The sequence below is a fragment of the Dendrobates tinctorius genome, unplaced genomic scaffold (assembly GCF_039654945.1).
Source record: "Dendrobates tinctorius isolate UK_male_01 unplaced genomic scaffold, ASM3965494v1 ptg000265l, whole genome shotgun sequence".
Classification (NCBI taxonomy): domain Eukaryota; kingdom Metazoa; phylum Chordata; class Amphibia; order Anura; family Dendrobatidae; genus Dendrobates; species Dendrobates tinctorius.
In genome coordinates, this window is record NW_027361932.1 from 1,802,096 (window position 1) to 1,821,263 (window position 19,168).

The 19,168-nt window shown below is 40.0% G+C and overlaps 1 protein-coding gene across 4 annotated transcripts in view; it reads right to left on the reverse strand.

Moving 5' to 3' along the window:
* GALNT9 (polypeptide N-acetylgalactosaminyltransferase 9) overlaps window positions 1–17,810 on the reverse strand; it is a 715,214-nt gene extending 697,404 nt beyond the window's left edge. For 2 of the 4 annotated variants that reach the window (XR_012226577.1, XM_073559010.1), the window contains exon 1: window positions 16,878–17,810. Coding sequence is in view for 3 of the 4 variants with exons in the window: in XM_073559010.1 (XP_073415111.1) it covers window positions 16,878–17,118 (241 nt within the window). In the remaining variant the exon portion in view is untranslated. The remainder of the gene's footprint in view (window positions 1–16,877) is intronic. The other 2 variants (XM_073559011.1, XM_073559009.1) reach the window with 2 other exon arrangements.
* Window positions 17,811–19,168: the final 1,358 nt, after the last annotated feature.

Sequence of the window (19,168 nt, forward strand, 5' to 3'; positions counted from 1 at the left end):
TTCCCACACATTCGACCCATCTGTCCCATCCACCAGCACAGGAGCATTGTGGCCGCCTACATTACATGAAGCTGCTGGTGAGGAGATCGCTTTCCCTTTACCCCACCCTTCTGCCCCTGCCACCTCTAGTACACCTGCGGGTACTGGGCGGCAGCGGCAGAGGGGTCAGGAAAAGACTTATGCGCCAGAGTTCTTGCATCTGAATGCATCTTTCCAGAACTGTCTAAAAGTCTTGTCAGAGCAAATCTCCGCAGGCTATCAGCAGATCAACTCCAGCATTCTGGAGGTGAAGACACTTCTGCAAACCATGCATTCAGAAGCAAGATCTTCGCCAAACCACACCTTTTTCAGGTCTGTTGTGGAGCGCATGGAAACGCTCTCTCCTGCCCAGCAGGTGCATGTAATGCATTCATGCCACGCTGCTCTCCAGCAAGTTACCTCCCAACCTCCTCCTCCTCCCACCACAGTAGTTCCTCCACCTGCACCCCCTCCAGCCACTTTCCATCCTCCCCCTCCTATTACATCTACACCCCCTCCAGCCACTTTCCATCCTCCCCCTCCTATTACATCTACACCCCCTCCAGCCACTTTCCATCCTCCCCCTCCTATTACATACCATCCACCTCCAGCCACTTTCCATCCTCCCCCTCCTATTACATACCATCCACCTCCCCAGCACCATCCACCTCCCCAGCACCAGCCACCTCCCCAGCACCAGCAACCTCCCCAGCACCAGCAACCTCACCAGTACCAGCAACCTCCATAGTACCTGCAAACTCCCCAGTACCAGCAACCTCCCCAGTACCAGACATCTCCCCACTTCCAGCAACCTGCCCCGTACCAGACATCTCCCCACTTCCAGCAACCTGCCCCGTACCAGACATCTCCCCACTTCCAGCAACCTGCCCCGTACCAAACTCCTTCCCCATACAACTTGCCATCAACATCATCTGCTCCTACAGTCCCTGCCCAACCCTCCACTCCACCACCCACCACCTCTTCTGCTTCCCACATGTCCACCCATTCTGTAGTTTTTTCCACACCTTCACCTCTAACTGTTCCTTCCCCACAACGATCCCAGTCCTCTCTCCACACTCCCAGTGTCGAAGTGTCCCGCAGCCCCTACAGCAGTATTTCCACCACACACTACACAGAATTATAATGTGTGTATTTAAATAAAAATGACCAGTTTTATGGTTTCAGTTTTATAGTTTCAAAGTTTTATTAAACAAGTTTATTAAAATTTTAAAAAAGTTTACTAAAAAAAACATTTTTCAATAAAAGTTAAATTATTTTACACTGGTTGTCTGTCATTTCTTTCTGCGGCGAAAAAGGTTAAATACAGGGTATTTAAAAGGTGAAATGGTATTCAAAACTAGGTATATAACTAAATTTTAGCTTTTTGCCACAGTTGTGTTCCTGGTGTTGTTTGAAGCAAAGTATTTCACCTAAAAAGTTGTGTTTATTGTTGGTGATTTCCTAACAATGTACACAACTTTTGTTAAAAGGTGAAATACTTTGCATAAAACACAACCAGGTACACACCTGTGGCCTAAAGCTAAAAATAGAGACCATGACAAGATAGCCAACTTTGGTTGGCAAAGGTATATACTGTTGGTACAGAAGGTACACAAGTTTGGTTAGGGCACAAATCTTTCACACTCTGTCATCCTGCCAGTGTACTCTGCCTTGAGGTGACATAAAGTATAGTGCAAAATTGTCCCTCATTACTGAAACCGTCACAGAACTTCTAGTGGTAATGTCATGGTAATCTTGCAAGGTGGTTTCTTCAGAGGTATCCTCAATGGAAATGGGTTCCTTGCAGATAACAAAATTGTGGAGTACCACGCACGCTTTGATCACCTCGTCCACAGTTTCTGTCTTGAGGTTGATCGCAGTCAATAGGACCCACCATTTGGCTGTCAGAATACCAAAGGTACATTCAACCATTCTTCTTGCTCTTGTGAGGCGGTAATTAAAAATGCGTTTTGGTCTTGTCAATCCTCTGCTAGAATACGGTTTCAAAAGGTGTTCTGACAGCTGGAAGGCTTCATCCCTTACACAGACAAATGGCATAGGTGGACCAGATGTTTGCGGCAGCGGTCTAGGTGGTGGGAACTGTAAGGTGTTTCCATACAGTTTACGCCCCATGGCGACAGTTTGAAAACTTGAGAGTCATTGGAGCGGCCATAGGCCCCAATATCAACCGCAATAAATTTGTATTCCGCGTCAGCGATGGCCATGAGGACAATTGAAAAATATTTCTTGTAATTGAAATATTCCGATCCCGATCCAGCTGGCTTTACAATGCGGATATGTTTCCCGTCCACAGCGCCCAAGCAGTTTGGAAACTGACATATCTGTTGAAACTTGTCAGCAATTTCAATCCACCTCTCTGTTGTGGGCTCTGGTAAAAACTCTTCAGCTAAGGAGTCCCACAGTGCACGGCATGTGTACTTCACAATTCCAGATATGGTGGAAATCCCGAGTCTGTACTGGAAATGCAGTGACGAAAGGGATTCTCCAGTTGCAAGAAATCTGTGGGGAATTAAAAAACAATAAATTAGTTTTAAATCACAGCATTACATACCAAAACTGACCTATAACACTTGGAGATACAAATTACCACCAACAAGATTGCAGTGAAAGTGTGCTCTGATGCGATCATATCCAATAAATGTGGCTTACCTTAAAGTCACCATCAGACGCTCTGCGGGTGAAACAGAGAAGCGGCAATAGGTGTCCGCTTTTCTTATGAGGTGTGCAATGCGCTCCACCAAGTAATCAAAATTCTCCATTTTCATCCTAACATATCCAAAAAATTTATCCGGGTTTCGTCGAAGGTCCATGCATAGTGTAGAATAGACCCCACGCGTCATTCTCTTGGCTGTGATGGGGTGGATCCACAAACGTCGTCTACGATGCCTGATGCGCTGCTGTCTCGCTCTCTCCTTCTCCAGAACAATCACCCTCAAACGATTTGCCTCCGCTGTAAAATCCGCCAAATTCTTCAAAATATTTCCAATGACAACATCCATCTTCGCCAGTAACTTGCTCTTCTCTCCAACCTGCACTTTCTCCTCTACAACCTGTCAAAGAAGGGCTGTAGGAACATGCTATATATAGTTTTCCAGTAGCCAATCCCGTTCGGAAGGCCACAAGGGTCAATTTTAAAAACCGGATCCGGCGTAATCCGTCGAAAAACGGATAGAAAAACGGATGAACCGGATGAGACGGATCCGGTTTTGTCTGTCCAGAAAAAGACGGATCCGCCAGAAAACCGGATCCGTCACATCCGGTTTTACGAAACATTTGCCGGATCCGGCGTTCCGGCACGACGCCGGATCGCGCCTGACGCCGAAAACCTGATGTGTGAAAGTAGCCTAAGAAAGCCTACAACCTGTATTTTGGCTGCAAAATAGAAGATCAGGACAAGAGTTGGGCTCCACATACATGCTTTAAGCGATGTTCATCACACCTCACACAGTGGTTGAATGGGAAAAGACAATCAATGCCTTCTGCAGTGCCAATGGTATGGGGAGAGCCAACTGGCCATACTAACAATTGTTATTTCAGCATGGTGCCTCCAATTGGGAAAGGAATTTCTAAGAAAAAGTAGTGGACTATACAGTACCCAAATATTCCATCTGCAATACTCCCAGTAGCTCATTCAGAACAATTCACAAACTACTGTTGTTTCCTATGTGAAAGGGACAGTCGAGCAAGACAAGAATACTACAAAAAAAGAGACTGGCCCCTCAGAAATGCACTGCAGCTGGGGACTAAAAATGTTCTTTATCCAGCACTTGTTGAACCAAAGAAAATTCGGTTACCTCCATTGCATATCAAGTTGGGTCTCATGAAGAACTTCATAAAGGCAATGGGAAAAAATGCAGAAGCATTCTGTTAGGCGTTGAGTTTCCGCCACTACACAGGGTGAATCTCAAGCCATGTCCTCTGCGGTCTCCCATTCTTCTGCAGCCACAGAGGTTCCTGCTCAGCAGAGGCATCGGTCCCAGCATCTTGCTCAGGCTAATGCTGTGCGTCTGTTAGCTGCTGCCGCCCCAGGTTCAGTTATAGCATCCAAAATTAGTCAGCGGCGAGCAGATGCTCCTGGGACTAAGTCCTGCTTTTCTCCATCTGAGCATGCCCGTGAGATGACTGCTCATTGATGGTTGGAGGTCACATGCTCAGGTCCTCAATCAGCTTGGGATGGGCCATCAGCAAGGTCCCAGAAGGCTTCGATTATAAAAGGATTGCATGGCTGCACGGCCATGCGCTAGTATAGACAATGTCTAGTGAGTGTTGTATGCACATATGAATGTCTCTGGTGACTGACTCATTATGAAACCCCTACCATTGGTACGCATGTGTTGATCAGTCTTGCCAGTTAGTGCTGATAGTGTAGGTAGGAGGCAGAGTCAGGGCCTAGCTTCAGCGCCAAGTAGTGGCTTTGCCTCTACGCCACTGTGTACTTGGTCTGCACTCCACAGTAGCCAGCGTCTATTAGTGGCGTTCGCAGGTGTGACGCCGTGCGCCTAGTGGGTCTAGAGAGGCTCTTACCCTGCATCCTTGAGCAGAGTCTTGTGACCATACATTAGCGCTGACTTCGCTGTTCCCTGTGACAGTCAACAGGGTACAGCATTTGTATTATGCAGTACCGTGGCACAGTGAAGCAACAGAGCCCATCGCTACTACACACACACTGGGTAGCAGTTAACCCAAGTGTATCCAGTGCGATACTGAGCAGCAGTTAACATCTCTGCACGGTGGATCCTGGGCTGAGAACGCACCTTTTTACCATCTTTATATTATTTGGTGCCTTCCGCCTGCCCTTATACATTCAAGTATCTCATTTGTAAATTTCCAAGGTTAAGTGAAGCAAAGATAAAGGAAGTCTTCATTGGTCCTCAGATTCGTGTGCTTCTGCATGATGAAGAGTTTCACCGTTTACTGCATGGCAAGGAAAAGGCTGCATGGGTAGCATTCCAGTTAGTGGTAACAAATTTCCTGGGAAACACCAAGTCAGATAACTATAAAGAGCTGGTGGAAAATCTTCTTCAGGATTTCATAATCTTGACTACAACATGTCATTAAAGATTCATCTCTTGCATTTGAATCTAGACTTCTTTGCACCAAACTGCGGAGCAGTGAGTGACGAGCATGGTGAGCGATTTCACCAGGAACTTGAACTACGGAAAAAAGATATCAGGGTAATTGGAACCCTTTGATGCTTGCATTCTACTGTTGGACAATCACCAGAGATAATCCAATGCTTGAATACAAGAGACAAGTAAAATGGAGCCAAGTATCCAATGACTAAGGACATATTTTGTACTGTGCAACAATGTATATTAATAGTTAAAATTAAAATTGTTCAAAGTGCTTAGACATGTGAATTAACTATATAGTAGATTTACATACACTTGAGTTTCCTCTGAATACATCTAATAAAATTTGTTTGACAATACATGTGCAATTTTATATTTGTAGAAGTAATAACTGCATGTTATAATTATTTATTAATTTACATAACAGTAAAACGCAAACTGTTCGATTTCATGGAAACTAGAGCCAAATAACAGGTTTCCTTGTCATATTTGAATTCAGCACATCAAAATCATTAAGAAATGGCTAATTTGATTTCTGAACCAGACAACTTTTGAAATGTTGTTGCCTAATGTTACCTAACAACTGCAGTGATACAAATCTCCCCTCCAGTACTTTGCCAGTGACTTTGTCACAATATACTGTATATACAGTATATATACACATATACACAGTATATATATATATATATATACTGTACAGCTGAAACTAGAAGTTTATATACACTATATAAAAAGAAACATATGCATGTTTTTCTCAATATCTGACATGAAATCAGAATAAACATTTCCTGTTTTAGGTCAAATAGGATTAATAAAATTATTATTATTTGCCAAATGCCATAAAAATGAGAGAATGTTTTAATGCATTTTTATTACTTATTGCAAAGACAAAAGTATTCATACATTTCATTAGTATTTGGTACCATTGCCCTTAATCTGAATGACTTGGTCAAATGTTTAAGATATCCTTCCACAAGCTTCTCATAATTGTTGGTTGGAATTTGGGCCCATTCCTCCTTACAAAACTGGAGTAACTGATCCAGGTTTGTAGGTCGCCTTGTTCGCATCTGCATTTTCAGTTTTGCCCATAAATCAATAGGATTGCTCCTACTGGCCAATTTCCTACTCCACACTGATGAGGGGCAATACCCCGAAACAGCTGTCTGTGGATGGATACCATGTTTTGGCATAGGTGGTTTCCTTCATTGGAGACTGCCCTTCCCGTGGTTGTTCCCTCCCAGGGAAAGACCTGGCTAGTCATTGCTTGCGTTGAGAAACATGTGATTGTGTCTCCGCGGCTTGTGTTTTGCCCATAAATTTTTAATAGGATTGAGATCAGGGCTTTGTGATGGCCACTCAAAATCACTGACTGTTATCCTTAAGCCACTTTGTCACCATTTTTGGCAGTATGCTTCAGGTCATTGTCCATTTGGAATACCCATTTCTGACCAAGCTTTAACTTCCTGGCTGTTGTTTTGAGCTGTTGCTTCATTATTGCCACATAATCTTCTTTTTTCATGATGCCATCTATTTTATGACATGCACCGATCCCTCCTGCAGCAAAACAATCCCGCAATATGATGCTGCCACTCCTGTGTTTCACAACTGGGATGGTGTTCTTAGGCTTCCAAGCTTCTCCCTTTTTCCTCCAAACGTTACAATGGTCACTATGCCAAAAAAGTTAAATTTTAGTTTCATCAGACCACAGGACAACAGGACATGTATCCAAAAACTAGGTACTTTGCTCCTGGGTGCATTTGCAAACATTAGTCTTTTTTATGTTTCCTTTGGAGCAATGTCTTGATATGCACATGTCAGACCAAAGCACGTTCATCTCTGGTGCACAGAACCCGTCTCCTTCCTGAAAGGTATGATGGCTGGACATTACATCTTGCTTTTACTTGCGCATAATTGTTTATACAGATAAACGAGGCACCTTCAGGTATCTTGAAATTGTACCCAAGGATGAGCCAGACTTATGCAAGTCGACAATTTTCTTCCTGATATTTTTACTGATTTCTTTAGACTTTCCCAGGATGCTACACAAAGAAGCAGTGTGTCTCTGACTAACTCAGATGTTGCAAAAAAAACAAAAAACCAGAAGCTTCGAAACACATGACATCATCATATGGGCAGTCCAGAATTGTTTAAAGGCATAGCAATCTTATTATGTAAACTTTTGACTTTGCAGTAAGTAATAAAAATACCTTAAAACATTCTCTCTAGCTCATTATTCTGGCATTTGGCAAATATTAATAAATATGGTAACCCTAATTGTCTTAGGACGGGAAGGGTTTATTCTGATTTCATGTCAGATATTGAGAAAAACATGCATATGTGTCTTTTTATACAGTGTATGTAAACTTCTGGTTTCAATTAATATATATACAGCTCTGGCAAAAATTAAGAGACCACCACATCAAAACCCTGTCATGGGCAGCCCATTCTCCAGACCTGAACCCCATTGAAAACCTCTGAAATGTAATTAAGAGTATGATGGATAGTCACAAATCATCAAACAAAGATGAACTGCTTAGATTTTTGCTCCAGGAGCAGTGTGAGAGGCTGGTGGCAAGCATGCCAAGACGCATGAAAGCTGTTTTTAAAAATCATGGTTATTCCACAAAAAATTGATTTTAGAATGCTTCCGGAGTTAAAACATTAGTATTGTTGTTTCTAAATGATTATGAACTTGTTTTCTTTGCATTATTTGAGGTCTGAAAGCACTGCTTTTTTTTAAATTTTGAATCGCCAGCTTTTCTTCTATTTATCTGTCTATGTAATATATATCCATATGTGTGTGTCACTGACATCTATATATCTATATATTCTATGTGTATATATCTATTCTATCTATTCTATTCTAGCATGTCACCCTGTGATTTTATTTTACGTGGCACATGAATTGCCAGCTTTTATCTATCTTTTACCGAATGTTTCTGACTTTTTCCCATTTTAAGAAAAATGCTCGTGTTACTGATCACAAATCCAAATGTACCATATTCGTGCCGAATTTAAGTTTGACTATTGTTTTCTGAACATATTCGCTCACCTCTAGTTACAAACCCACACTCAGCATTTACCGATATGGAAGAAGTAGGGATGAAGGGTACCAGCAAACATCATAAATAAGATGAGAGGCTGGACATACACTGACTAGCAAAAGGGTAGAAATTTTTGAACTTTTGAATTTCAGGCTCCATATCTCACCATCCATTTTTGTTTCGAACTTGAGACTAACATCATTTTATATACAATCATCTTGGCTAATACATAAATTTCACTTGCAGCTATTCAGCATATGATTAGTTATGCAGATTCTTGTCAGGTAACTGCATTGTTACTGCTTTTACCTTTTCTCCTAAAAATCTAAATTTTATTTTTGATAGTATTTTGCAAATCCACCTTTGGCTTTCAACACTGCCAGAATGCTCCTTGGTACGCTCTCAATCAGATTCAAATGTATCTCAGCAGAAATCTGATCCCAGGTCTCTTCCACATGTTCCCAAAGTTGGTGCATAATGGTTGACTCACTTGGGTATGTATACATGTTTTTCTTCAACTCTACCCACAAGTACCCACAATCTTGACCTATGATTTGGGTTGTTGTCCTGCTAAAACACTATGTCGTTCTTTTCATACCCATAGAACTCGAGTGTTCAAAGCAAATTAAGATGTAGGATACTATCATTTAGCTCAGTATTGAGACCAACATCAATCCTGGTCAAGCAGCTAACTCCTTTGCCTGTGAAACAACCCTATATCATCAGGATTCATCCATTGAACTTGATAGTTCCTTCAGTTTCTTGATACATTAGCCCTTTTCCCCTTGTTTTTTCTAGGCCCAATTGCACCCATCGGAGCCTAGTTTTTTTACTTTTCTTTCATTGATCCAAATCATCCATATCCCATCTTCTATTGTCCACTTTTTGCATTTTTTTTGCAAACTCGAGCTGCTTCTTCTTATGACGATATTCAAGTTGAGGCTTCTTCATGGTTTTTCAGACCATCATTCCAGACTTGTGTAATATGCATCACACGGACCTTATGAGGAGCTGACTTGTTGACTCTGATATTTTGCCTGGACATCCATTTCTTGGCTTTTGGATGGATGGATGGACTTCATTTTGTGTTCTTCCAACTGTCATGGCACTCACATGATGCAGCTTGGCAATTTTCTTGGTGAGAGACCACTATTCCTGAGCCGGATTATGTGGTTTCTTTTTTCTTGGGAAGTCTTCTTCATGGGTGGTCCTCAATTTGAACCAGTGACAAATGTTTTTCCACTATCAGAAGCGAAACAGTAACAATGTAGTGACATGACAAGAATCTGCATAACTAATCATACGCTAAACAGTTGCTAGTCAAATTTATGAATGAGATCGGTAAGATGATTGTCTATAAAATGATGTCAGTCACATTCGAAGCTTTAGTGGAAGGTAAGATATGGAGCCTGAAAGTCAAAGTTCAAAACATTGTTACCCTTCTGCTTGTCAGTGTATATCACGGAAGGGATCAGCAATCTGCAGTAGACCAACAGTTACAAAACTGTGAAACTGTCAGGGCATGCTGAAAGTTTTAGTTTTACAAAAGCTGTAATGCCATATCATGTTGACCACTGCATTTAGGATTTTAGATGGCTAGTCGCTAGTGTTTTGTTCTATGAAAGTTACTTAATCGATAATGTCATAATAATATAAGTAAAAAAAGAAATAACAAATGTAACTCTGCCATGATCTTTTGCTAAATCTTGGCTTCAGATTCGTAGCTAGGGTTTTGGTTCAGGGGGGCCAAACTTCTGGACCCCTAACCAGGTAACCATGATTACAACTGGGTGACGCACCCTAATAGTTGAGGAGAACCTCAGCAGATGACTACTCTGTTACTGAAAATAATCTCTTTATAAAGACCAACATGGATATTACCGCCATATGGTCAGTGGTAAATACAAGTCCTATGAACATATAGGAGATTACAGCACAGTTATAGATGGTGACTTACAGCTGATGTTCTTTCTGATGGAATCTTTCACTTTTCCCGTTTTTTCCATCTGGCCCAGACCACCATGAAAACTTCTCCAGCCAAGACTTGGCTGCAGAAATTACAACAAAGACACATTTCACATCTCATATTTTCAGCACGTCACCATCTATTCCCAACCTGCACAAACTTCTCATCCTGCTGGTACCCCAATGCTGAGCCACTGCTGCCGTATGTGACCCTATTACTGCACCTACTGTGTGCCCTCTAAATTCTAAAGCAACCCTCTAGAACATAGTAATGCCATGTGCAAGTTCCCTAGAAAACAGTACCCACATTTTGTCCTCTAGAAAGTAATACTGTCATCTGTGTGCCCCCTTTGACAGTCACAGTATACAGCTTCCTTATATACAGTATGATGCTCTCTTATAAACATTATAATGCCCCTTCACTGTATATATACTGACTTACTGACTTCTTAGTTTCCCCCAAACTGATTGATGGCTCCAACACTGTATGATGGCCCCCTAGATAGCCTTCATATAGTATAAGTCACCAGATAGTCCTCAATATTGTAAAATACATTCCCCGTAGGCCTCTATATAGTATAATGCATCAGTCCTCAATATAGTATAATGCACTCCCCATAGGCCTCTATATCAATCAATCAATCAATCAAATTTATTATCGCCAAGTACATATTACATATATACAAGGAATTCTTTGTGGCAAAGAGGCAACATAATATATAACAACAGATACAACAAGTAACATCTAACAAGACAGATACAGTATATAGTCTACACATGACGATTTAATTGTTGAACAGAGAGTGGATAGAAGCTGTTCATATGGCGGTTGGTGCTGCATTTGGGGACTCTGAAGCGACGTCCTGAAGGGAATAGTTGGAATGAGGAGTGTCCCGGTTGAGAGGGATGGGATGAAATTTTCAATGCGTGGGATCAAATACTCTTATCATAAAGATCCTGGATTTTAGGCAGGGGGAACCTATAATTCTCTCTGCTGTTCTGAAAGTCCTTTGTAAGCGGAGTTTGTCATGTGCAGTGACTCCCCCATACCAGACTATCAGAGAGGAACAAATCACAGATCTGATGACAGCATTAAAGAATAAGATCAGCAGATTCTTAGACAAACCATATCTTTTCAGCTGACGCAGGAAGAACATCCTCTGTTGTGCTTTTCTTATAACAGCATCCACATTTTTCCCCCATTTAAGATCATGAGAGATGATAACACCAAGGAATTTGGTCTCTGTGACCCTAAGAACCACTTCGTCATGGATGTAGATTGGAAGTATCTCATGTTGATCTTTCCTAAAATCCACAACCATCTCAGCAGTTTTTTTAGTGTTGAGTACAAGATTATTGGCTTTACACCAGTCACATATTCTTTTCACCTCACTCCGATACAAGTCTTCAGCATTTCCTCTGATGAGACCAATCAGTGTCATATCATCGGCAAATTTCAAGATTTTTACTGAGTCTGCTGAAGAGATGCAATCATTCGTATAGAGAGAAAACAGTAACAGGGACAAAACACACCCCTGAGGTGCCCCGATGTTTGTGACCAAGGTGTCCGAAGTGAATGGTCCAACTTTTACACTCTGTATCCTGGCTGTCAGGAAGTTATAAAAACACAAGCATAAGTTGAGAGGGACTCCAAGAGCTACCATTTTCTTATGAAGTAAATTCGGATCAATGGTATTGAACGCTGAGCTAAAGTCCATGAAAAGAATCCGGACATATGAGTGCAGTTCATCTGTATGATCCAAAATGTACTTCAGTGCCAGATTGACAGTGTCGTTTGCTGAACGATTCTCCTTATAGGCAAACTGAAGCGGGTCCCATAGCTTCTGCGTGAATTTTATCAGGTGGGACATCATAATTCTTTCGAAGACTTTCATAGCTACAGATGTGAGTGCTACTGGTCTATAGTCGTTCAACTCAGAGGATCCCACTTTCTTGGGGACAGGGATAATTGTGGAACTTTTCCAACACTGAGGTACAACGCACTCTTTCAGTGACACATTGTATATATTTGTCAGTATAGGGGCAAGCTGGGTAGCACATACTTTCAGACACATTGGAGATACACCATCAGGGCCAGGTGCCTTTTTGACCTTAAGTCCCTTCAGGATGCGTATCACCTCTGCCTCGGAGATCACTACTTGGGTGTTGCACAATGAATGATCTTTATATGAACAGACTGAGGAGCTTAGAGATGAATAGCCACTGTGTGTAGAGCTTGCCTCAAATCTGCAGTAGAATTCATTTAACTCTGCTGCTAGACTTCTGCTGGGGTTCACTATAGTGGGGTGGCTTTTATAATTTGTGACTTCTCTTAATCCTCTCCATGCAGATCTAGTATCTTTTGATGAGAACCTTTCCTCCAGAATCTTTGCATACTCGTGTTTGGCTAACTTGATCTCTTTAGATAGCGAGTTCCTAAGTTTCTTGAATTCAGTAATATCGCCTGCTTTATAAGCCTCCTCTTTTCTCTTACGGATCAACCTGACTTTATTTGTAAACCACGGCTTGTTGTTTCCCCGAAAGTGGACAGATTTGGACGGAATAAACGTGTCTTCACAAAAACGGATATATGAGGACACTGCATCAACCCATTCATCCAGTCCCGAGCATGTTTCCTGGAATACCTCCCAGTCCGTGCATTCAAAGCATGCTTGTAGTTGCAATTTTGCCTACATAGTATAAAGCACCTGATATTCCTCATTATAGCATAATGCACTCCTCATAGGCTGACTATATAGTATAATGCACCCCCAATTGGCAGACTCTATATAGTATAATGCACCCCCCCATAGGCAGACTCTATACAGTATAATGCACTCTCCATAGGCAGACTCTGTATGGTATAATGCACCCCAATAGGCAGACTATATAGTATACTGCACCCCCATAGGCAGACTCTGTATGGTATAATGCAGTATCCCATAGGCAGACTCGATATGGTACAATGCAGCCCCCCATTGTCAGACTCTATATAGTATAATGCAGCCCACCCAAAGGCAGACTATAATATAATGCAGCCCCCATAAGCAGACTCTAATAAAATGCACCCTCCATAGGCAGAATGTAATATAATGCAGCCTCCATAGGCAGACTCTAATAAAATGCAGCCTCCCATAAGCAGACTTTAATATAATGCACCCCCTTAGGCAGCCTCTATAGTATAATGCAGCCCCATAAAACAATAAATGCACTACTCACCTTTCTTCCTCATTCCTCCACTGCTCTGAGCACCCGCACATCTCTGGTCCGCAGGCACCAAGTAGTGACGTCATTGCAACCCCCTATCAGTATTGGTGATGGTGATGTCAGACACCGGCAGGGGGAATGAAAGGAGAGGGAGCATAACGCCTGCTCAGGGGCCACGTAATGGCTGGGTGGCAGATGGGTGGGATCGATTCTCCCTGCTCTGCCGCAGAATGTAACTGTATCGGCGCAATGTGTACGCCGACACAGTTACAGTAACATAGCTCTGGTGGGTCCCCTCAGAGCACGGGGCCCAAGGCGACTGCCTCCTTTGCACCCCTAATCCTTCCCTATTAAATTATTGTCCTGTTTGCAAGCCAAATGTTTTATACATTTGGAGATCCTATCATGCATGTACACAATTATCACACAGCATGTTACAGGCCTCATAAAACTAGGAATTTGTTTACTCATAAATTCAACATTGGTTTTCTGTGCAATGGATTCTCTTTCATATTTGTATCATAGATTATGCTGATTACATGTACATTGCTTAAAACTGAATCTTGTACGAAACTGAACAAAACTACTTTTTTTTTTAGAGGACTCATGACAAATTTCCATTACATTAAGCTTCCAATAGAACACAGAAGCCAAATATCCAAAATTATGGTAGACATTATGTTAATTCAGTAAATATTTATGGACTTAAAACAACTGCTTTAATCAGTGTATATATATTCTTTTTTTGCATTTTTTGTTATGCATCTCACTTGGAAGCCATTAAAAACTTGTAAGAGTATTTTGTAATGGATTTCGTAGATAGGTCAAACCTGCAGAAACTATTCTGCTCATGGTGATACAACATTTGCATAAAATAACCTTTTTAAAAATATGAAAGACATATTTCAAACTTTAAAGGCAGTTTTCTTTCCATAATTTTATTTTGCCAATATTATTATAAACCATTATAACAATTTAGTATGGTTGTAGAGCAGAATACAATTTTAGAGCCATAAAGAAAGGTCTAATCTTAAAATAAAGGCAGTCCATTTTACAGTTTGTACAGTATATTTTATTTAATCTTAGAAGTAACTTAGGGGTAGAAGAGGCCATGTTGCACCTCTTGGTTCACGTGTTTTACTGGATTACGCTAATTTTAGCTACTATATGTCTTAGTTGCTGAAGTTCATCACGTGACACATTCTAAACTTTACAAGCTTTTTAAGCCATATGGTGCTTTATGTCTTTGGAGGATTCAACTAAAGCAAAAGATATCTATTTCGGAGACAAGAGTGTTGAGTTATCACAGCTTATTAAAGTTGAAGGAAAACAGTAAAGAGTAAATGTGCCAAGTGAACAAGTCCTTCTCTACAGCCGCTTTTAGAACAAACTAAAATCTATTTGTAAAGCACAGTATGCATGCTATGCAATCACAATGGCAACTTCTGTTGAGAAACCTTAATAAAAATTCTATTATTTTCTATAAAGTAAAAGACAGGGAAAAGCCATCAGAAGATCCGTAAGAAACTCTTGTTTTGTGGAATACTGCTAAAATAACCCTAGATTTTAAGACTTTGTTTTGCATGCAAGGAGATATTTCATTCCTCGCTAACTTTTTATTCTTTACAGATTTAAAAAATATATAATAATATGTTAAACAAACTACAAAACTTGAAATGGTTTATGCAATGTTAAAACATAATACTTTTACATTCATGCGTTATGATTGATAGTTGCTAAGCGATAGTATTATGCTTAAACAGTTTCCATCTTTTCTTCTTTTGAATATGTTTTTGCTTTGTTAGCTATCCTGCTAGAGGTGGGGTACAGGTCCCAAGATCTTGAGCCCCACCAACCACTAAAAAAACTGCTCAAAAGTGAACGACTCAGGAGGCTGAAGTGCTGAGTTTTTGAATGAGCGTGTCCACAGGGTAATGTACAGGTTCACAGACTTTTTCTTGAGCAAGTGCCCACTTTGGGTATACTTTCATTCCGGAGCACAGCACTTCTGCCTGCTAAGCAGTGTGATTCCGAGCAATTTTTCGAGTGATCATAGGGGGTCTCGGGACCTGGATCCCATTTTTTGCAGGACATATAAGAAAGGGAAAATTTTAAAAAAGGTCCTTTTTAAGATGTGTTTTTTATGTAGTAAACATGTTAGCTTTTAATGTTTTAACTGCATATTATGAAGCTGTATATCAGAAACTATCTAAATAAAGTAACATACATAGATTCTGATGCCTTCCAACTTACATTTAATCTCTCCTTAAATTTGATGTAAAAAAGTATAATAAATATATATATATAAATATATAGGATGTAGATCTGCTATATTATATATATATGTATATTTGAATAAACCGTCAGTTTATTAAATTTTATTACCAATACCTGAATCTTCCACCCATTGCCGAACAATGTGTCCCTCAATACTTGTGCATACATGGCAATACTACATAATACAACAAGCCAATAAATCAATGGTTTGTGAATCAAACATTCCTCTCACTGCTAGGAGCGGTATAACTCAGGTAGATGGTCTTGTCATCATTAACCTCTTTGGTATCTGAAGGACATTTTTGCATTCCAAGCTTTAAGAAAAGGATTATTTAAAAACAGTTTGTCTTCTTTAGTATCTTTGGTGAGTTAGAATAGATACCTTGCAATAGACTATATCTTTTTATCAACTGTATTTGATTTACAGAACTAAGACCGGTAGATTTATTATGTAGACATTTTATCTGGAACAAACCTAAAAATAGAAAGATACAACACTGTTTAACAGTTGATTGAAAGTCTGTATCTATGAACCGCTAAGTACCAGGATTCCTCAGGACCTTTTCCCACTATGACCTATTGCTTTTAAATCCTTTTACACTAAATGAATGTTAGTGCTCCACTGCACTCACCAACATTTAGCAGAGCTTTTAAGTGATTGTGTATCCACCATCAAAGGGAGAATTTCTGTTTAAATTATCTCCTACTTTAAATTCTTATTTCAAATAGCAATAGCCTTTCTATTAGTTACATGCAATCAAACATCCAAATCCCATTCCATGTACCAGTGCAGGCATTTGTCCAAGGTCAATGGACATGCCTACCCAGGGAAACAAATGCAATCAATTATCTGTGATGGAAGCATGGCTTGTTTAGCCTTTCTATAAAATGTCACAAGCACACACACACACACACACACACACACACATACCAAAATCTTAGCAGTAAAATATTGACACATTGTGTTTTGCAGATTCATGTATTTAGATCTCACTTTCAATTAATAAACTGCATTTTTAGATCCAAAGTGAAGTCTATATTTTTATGAATCGACACAGCATTAATAATGTGTTTTTCAAATGTATTTTTGGGTATACATCTTTTTGATCTTAAAAATAAATTTTCTTTTATATCTGAGGATATCAAATATGAAGCTCTGAAATAAAGACATCCAACCAAGGGACATAGTGAGGCCCAGAGAGTACAACAAATAAACAGTAAGAAATCCGGCTATAAGATTGACAATTCAATGAAATAACACAGATCATCTTACCATTTAGTTGGTTATAAACCACTTCTTCTAGGTGATCCAGTCTTTGCAGTATAGACTCTCGGTCAACCAAAGCTCCCACTTTGGTGTTTCTGCTCCTTACTCTGCGGTCAGAACTTCTCACAATCTGCACAAGCTCCTGGGATCTGTCCTGGATCCTGCAGTAAACTGAAAACAGGATGATCCCCACAAAAACTAAAATATTCACAGTCAGCAAAGTTTTGATTTTTCGTGCCACCGCCATGAAATCTGTGGAGATCCAGCATCAGGGCATCCCAAGTGAAGTCTCTCATTTAAACTGTGCCCCAACAGAGCCGTCCAGAATGGAAGAAATCATCAATCATCATGTAGTAGAAGACAAAGCATCATATACATTTGAAGCTGATCCTTTAGCTCCACAGCAATGTACAGCTGCAACCCAACAGCCTGTTGTGGAGAGGGCATCTACAGCAGAAGAAATTCATTGGGAATTAGATACAAATGGGGTTCCATTGACTAACATCAGACTCTAGTGGTGCCCTGGCTAGTACAATATACTCTCTGAAAGGCTCAGGAGCTGTTCTTTCAGCACCACATCCCTCTGGTATCTTTCAGTGCTTGGGTATGGAGCTGTTGCCTCAGCACTATGTCCCTCCTCTATGTCTCCACTGCTCTGTGTTCTCATCTATGGAGCTGTTCTTTCAGCACCACGTCCCTCCTTTAGCTTTCCGATGCTCTGTGCTGTTCTGGAACAGGGAGCTGTCTTTTTCAGCACCACCTCCCATCACTGGTTTTCTCCCTGACATGGAAGCAGCTTGTAAGCAGACTGCAGCCTCTAAATGCTATGTGCAAGAAAGAGCATTTCTTAATGCCAGGATTTACATTTACTGGTGACGGTAGACATGACATAATTGGTAGCTTTGCAGAACATACTGTAGACAAATCTTATGTCTTCTTGTGTAATCCTGCAATTGTGAGTAGGAGAATCTGTGTATTTTAGTATGTTATTGTATTTATGTGTGTGATTGTGTGTCTTTGTTCCAACAGAGAGCGCCTGTGCAATGTGACGTAGCAATGCTCATCAGCATTCACAGAATACCGCTAACGTTAACCCTTCTTCTCATGCCTGGGCTCTTCTCATCATTGCATTTGTTCTGTAAGCAAAAGTAGATCACAGCAGTGTACAGTACACACACATATACACACATGCACACGTCCACACATGCACACGAATGTACAAACACCACTTTACTAAATATGTTAATGTAGCTTTATCATTGAAAATAATAAGACCATAATTTGTTCTCACGTGAATTTTGCCACAGAATATGCAACAAAATATGCTTTAAAAACAGTAGTAGATTTCAGGTTGTTGTGTAGATTAAATCGATTTGAAATATTTTTGTCTTATACAAGCAAACATTTACACGCAAAGTCATCCCGTTCATATTTCATCCTCCGTTATGTCATTTGGGATTAAAAACAACTGCCCTTTCTGGCAAAGCCTGCTTGTTTTTGTGCTTTGACAGGCTGATAAGATAGTTGTATTAAGGAGCAGGTTTATCGGAATATGACGTGCAAATTTATTGTATATTTAATGACTGTTAAGATGCATTGAAAATCAATTAACTAGGTCTAAGATTTTTTTTTGGCAACTGGCAGAAAGTAATTGGCAAATTTATTCTTCTATTGTATTTTATTGACTGGCAAATCAGCAAATTAGCCAACATAATTCACTCATGTCTGCTATTTAATAAATTTGTGACTTTGTAGCCACCAATGTCTCCCCATCATCAATAGTTTTAAGGAGACAATATTCATATGCACTAATTTTTGTTAAAAAAAGTATATAATGTCCGTTTTGAATTAACTTGTTGATGCCTCTTTTGCTATATCTTCCATGCAAACTGGGAAATATTAGCACATTTCTTTTTCTGCATTTCTGAAATGTAATACATACCACATGCTTAATTGTTTTAATACACATTTTGCAACATTTCTGTCATATTTAATGTGATATGTGCAAACCATGTGACTTTAATCCATATTCTATTTTTATAATGATAAATGTGTTTCTTGTTCCTGAGATATGATAATATAAAGGCTTACGTAGATATAGACAATACTTAACCAACATTAATCTATTTTAAATACCTCTAGATATGATGAAAGTTAAAAATATGAGGTATGGTTGTTGTTTTTTTTCTATTCCCTTTTTTATTGGTTGAATATGCTGGACATACAGATAAGTACAAATGTGGAAAAACCTCCTTGTTTATTTAACCTCTTAACACACATTGATGGATATATATGAC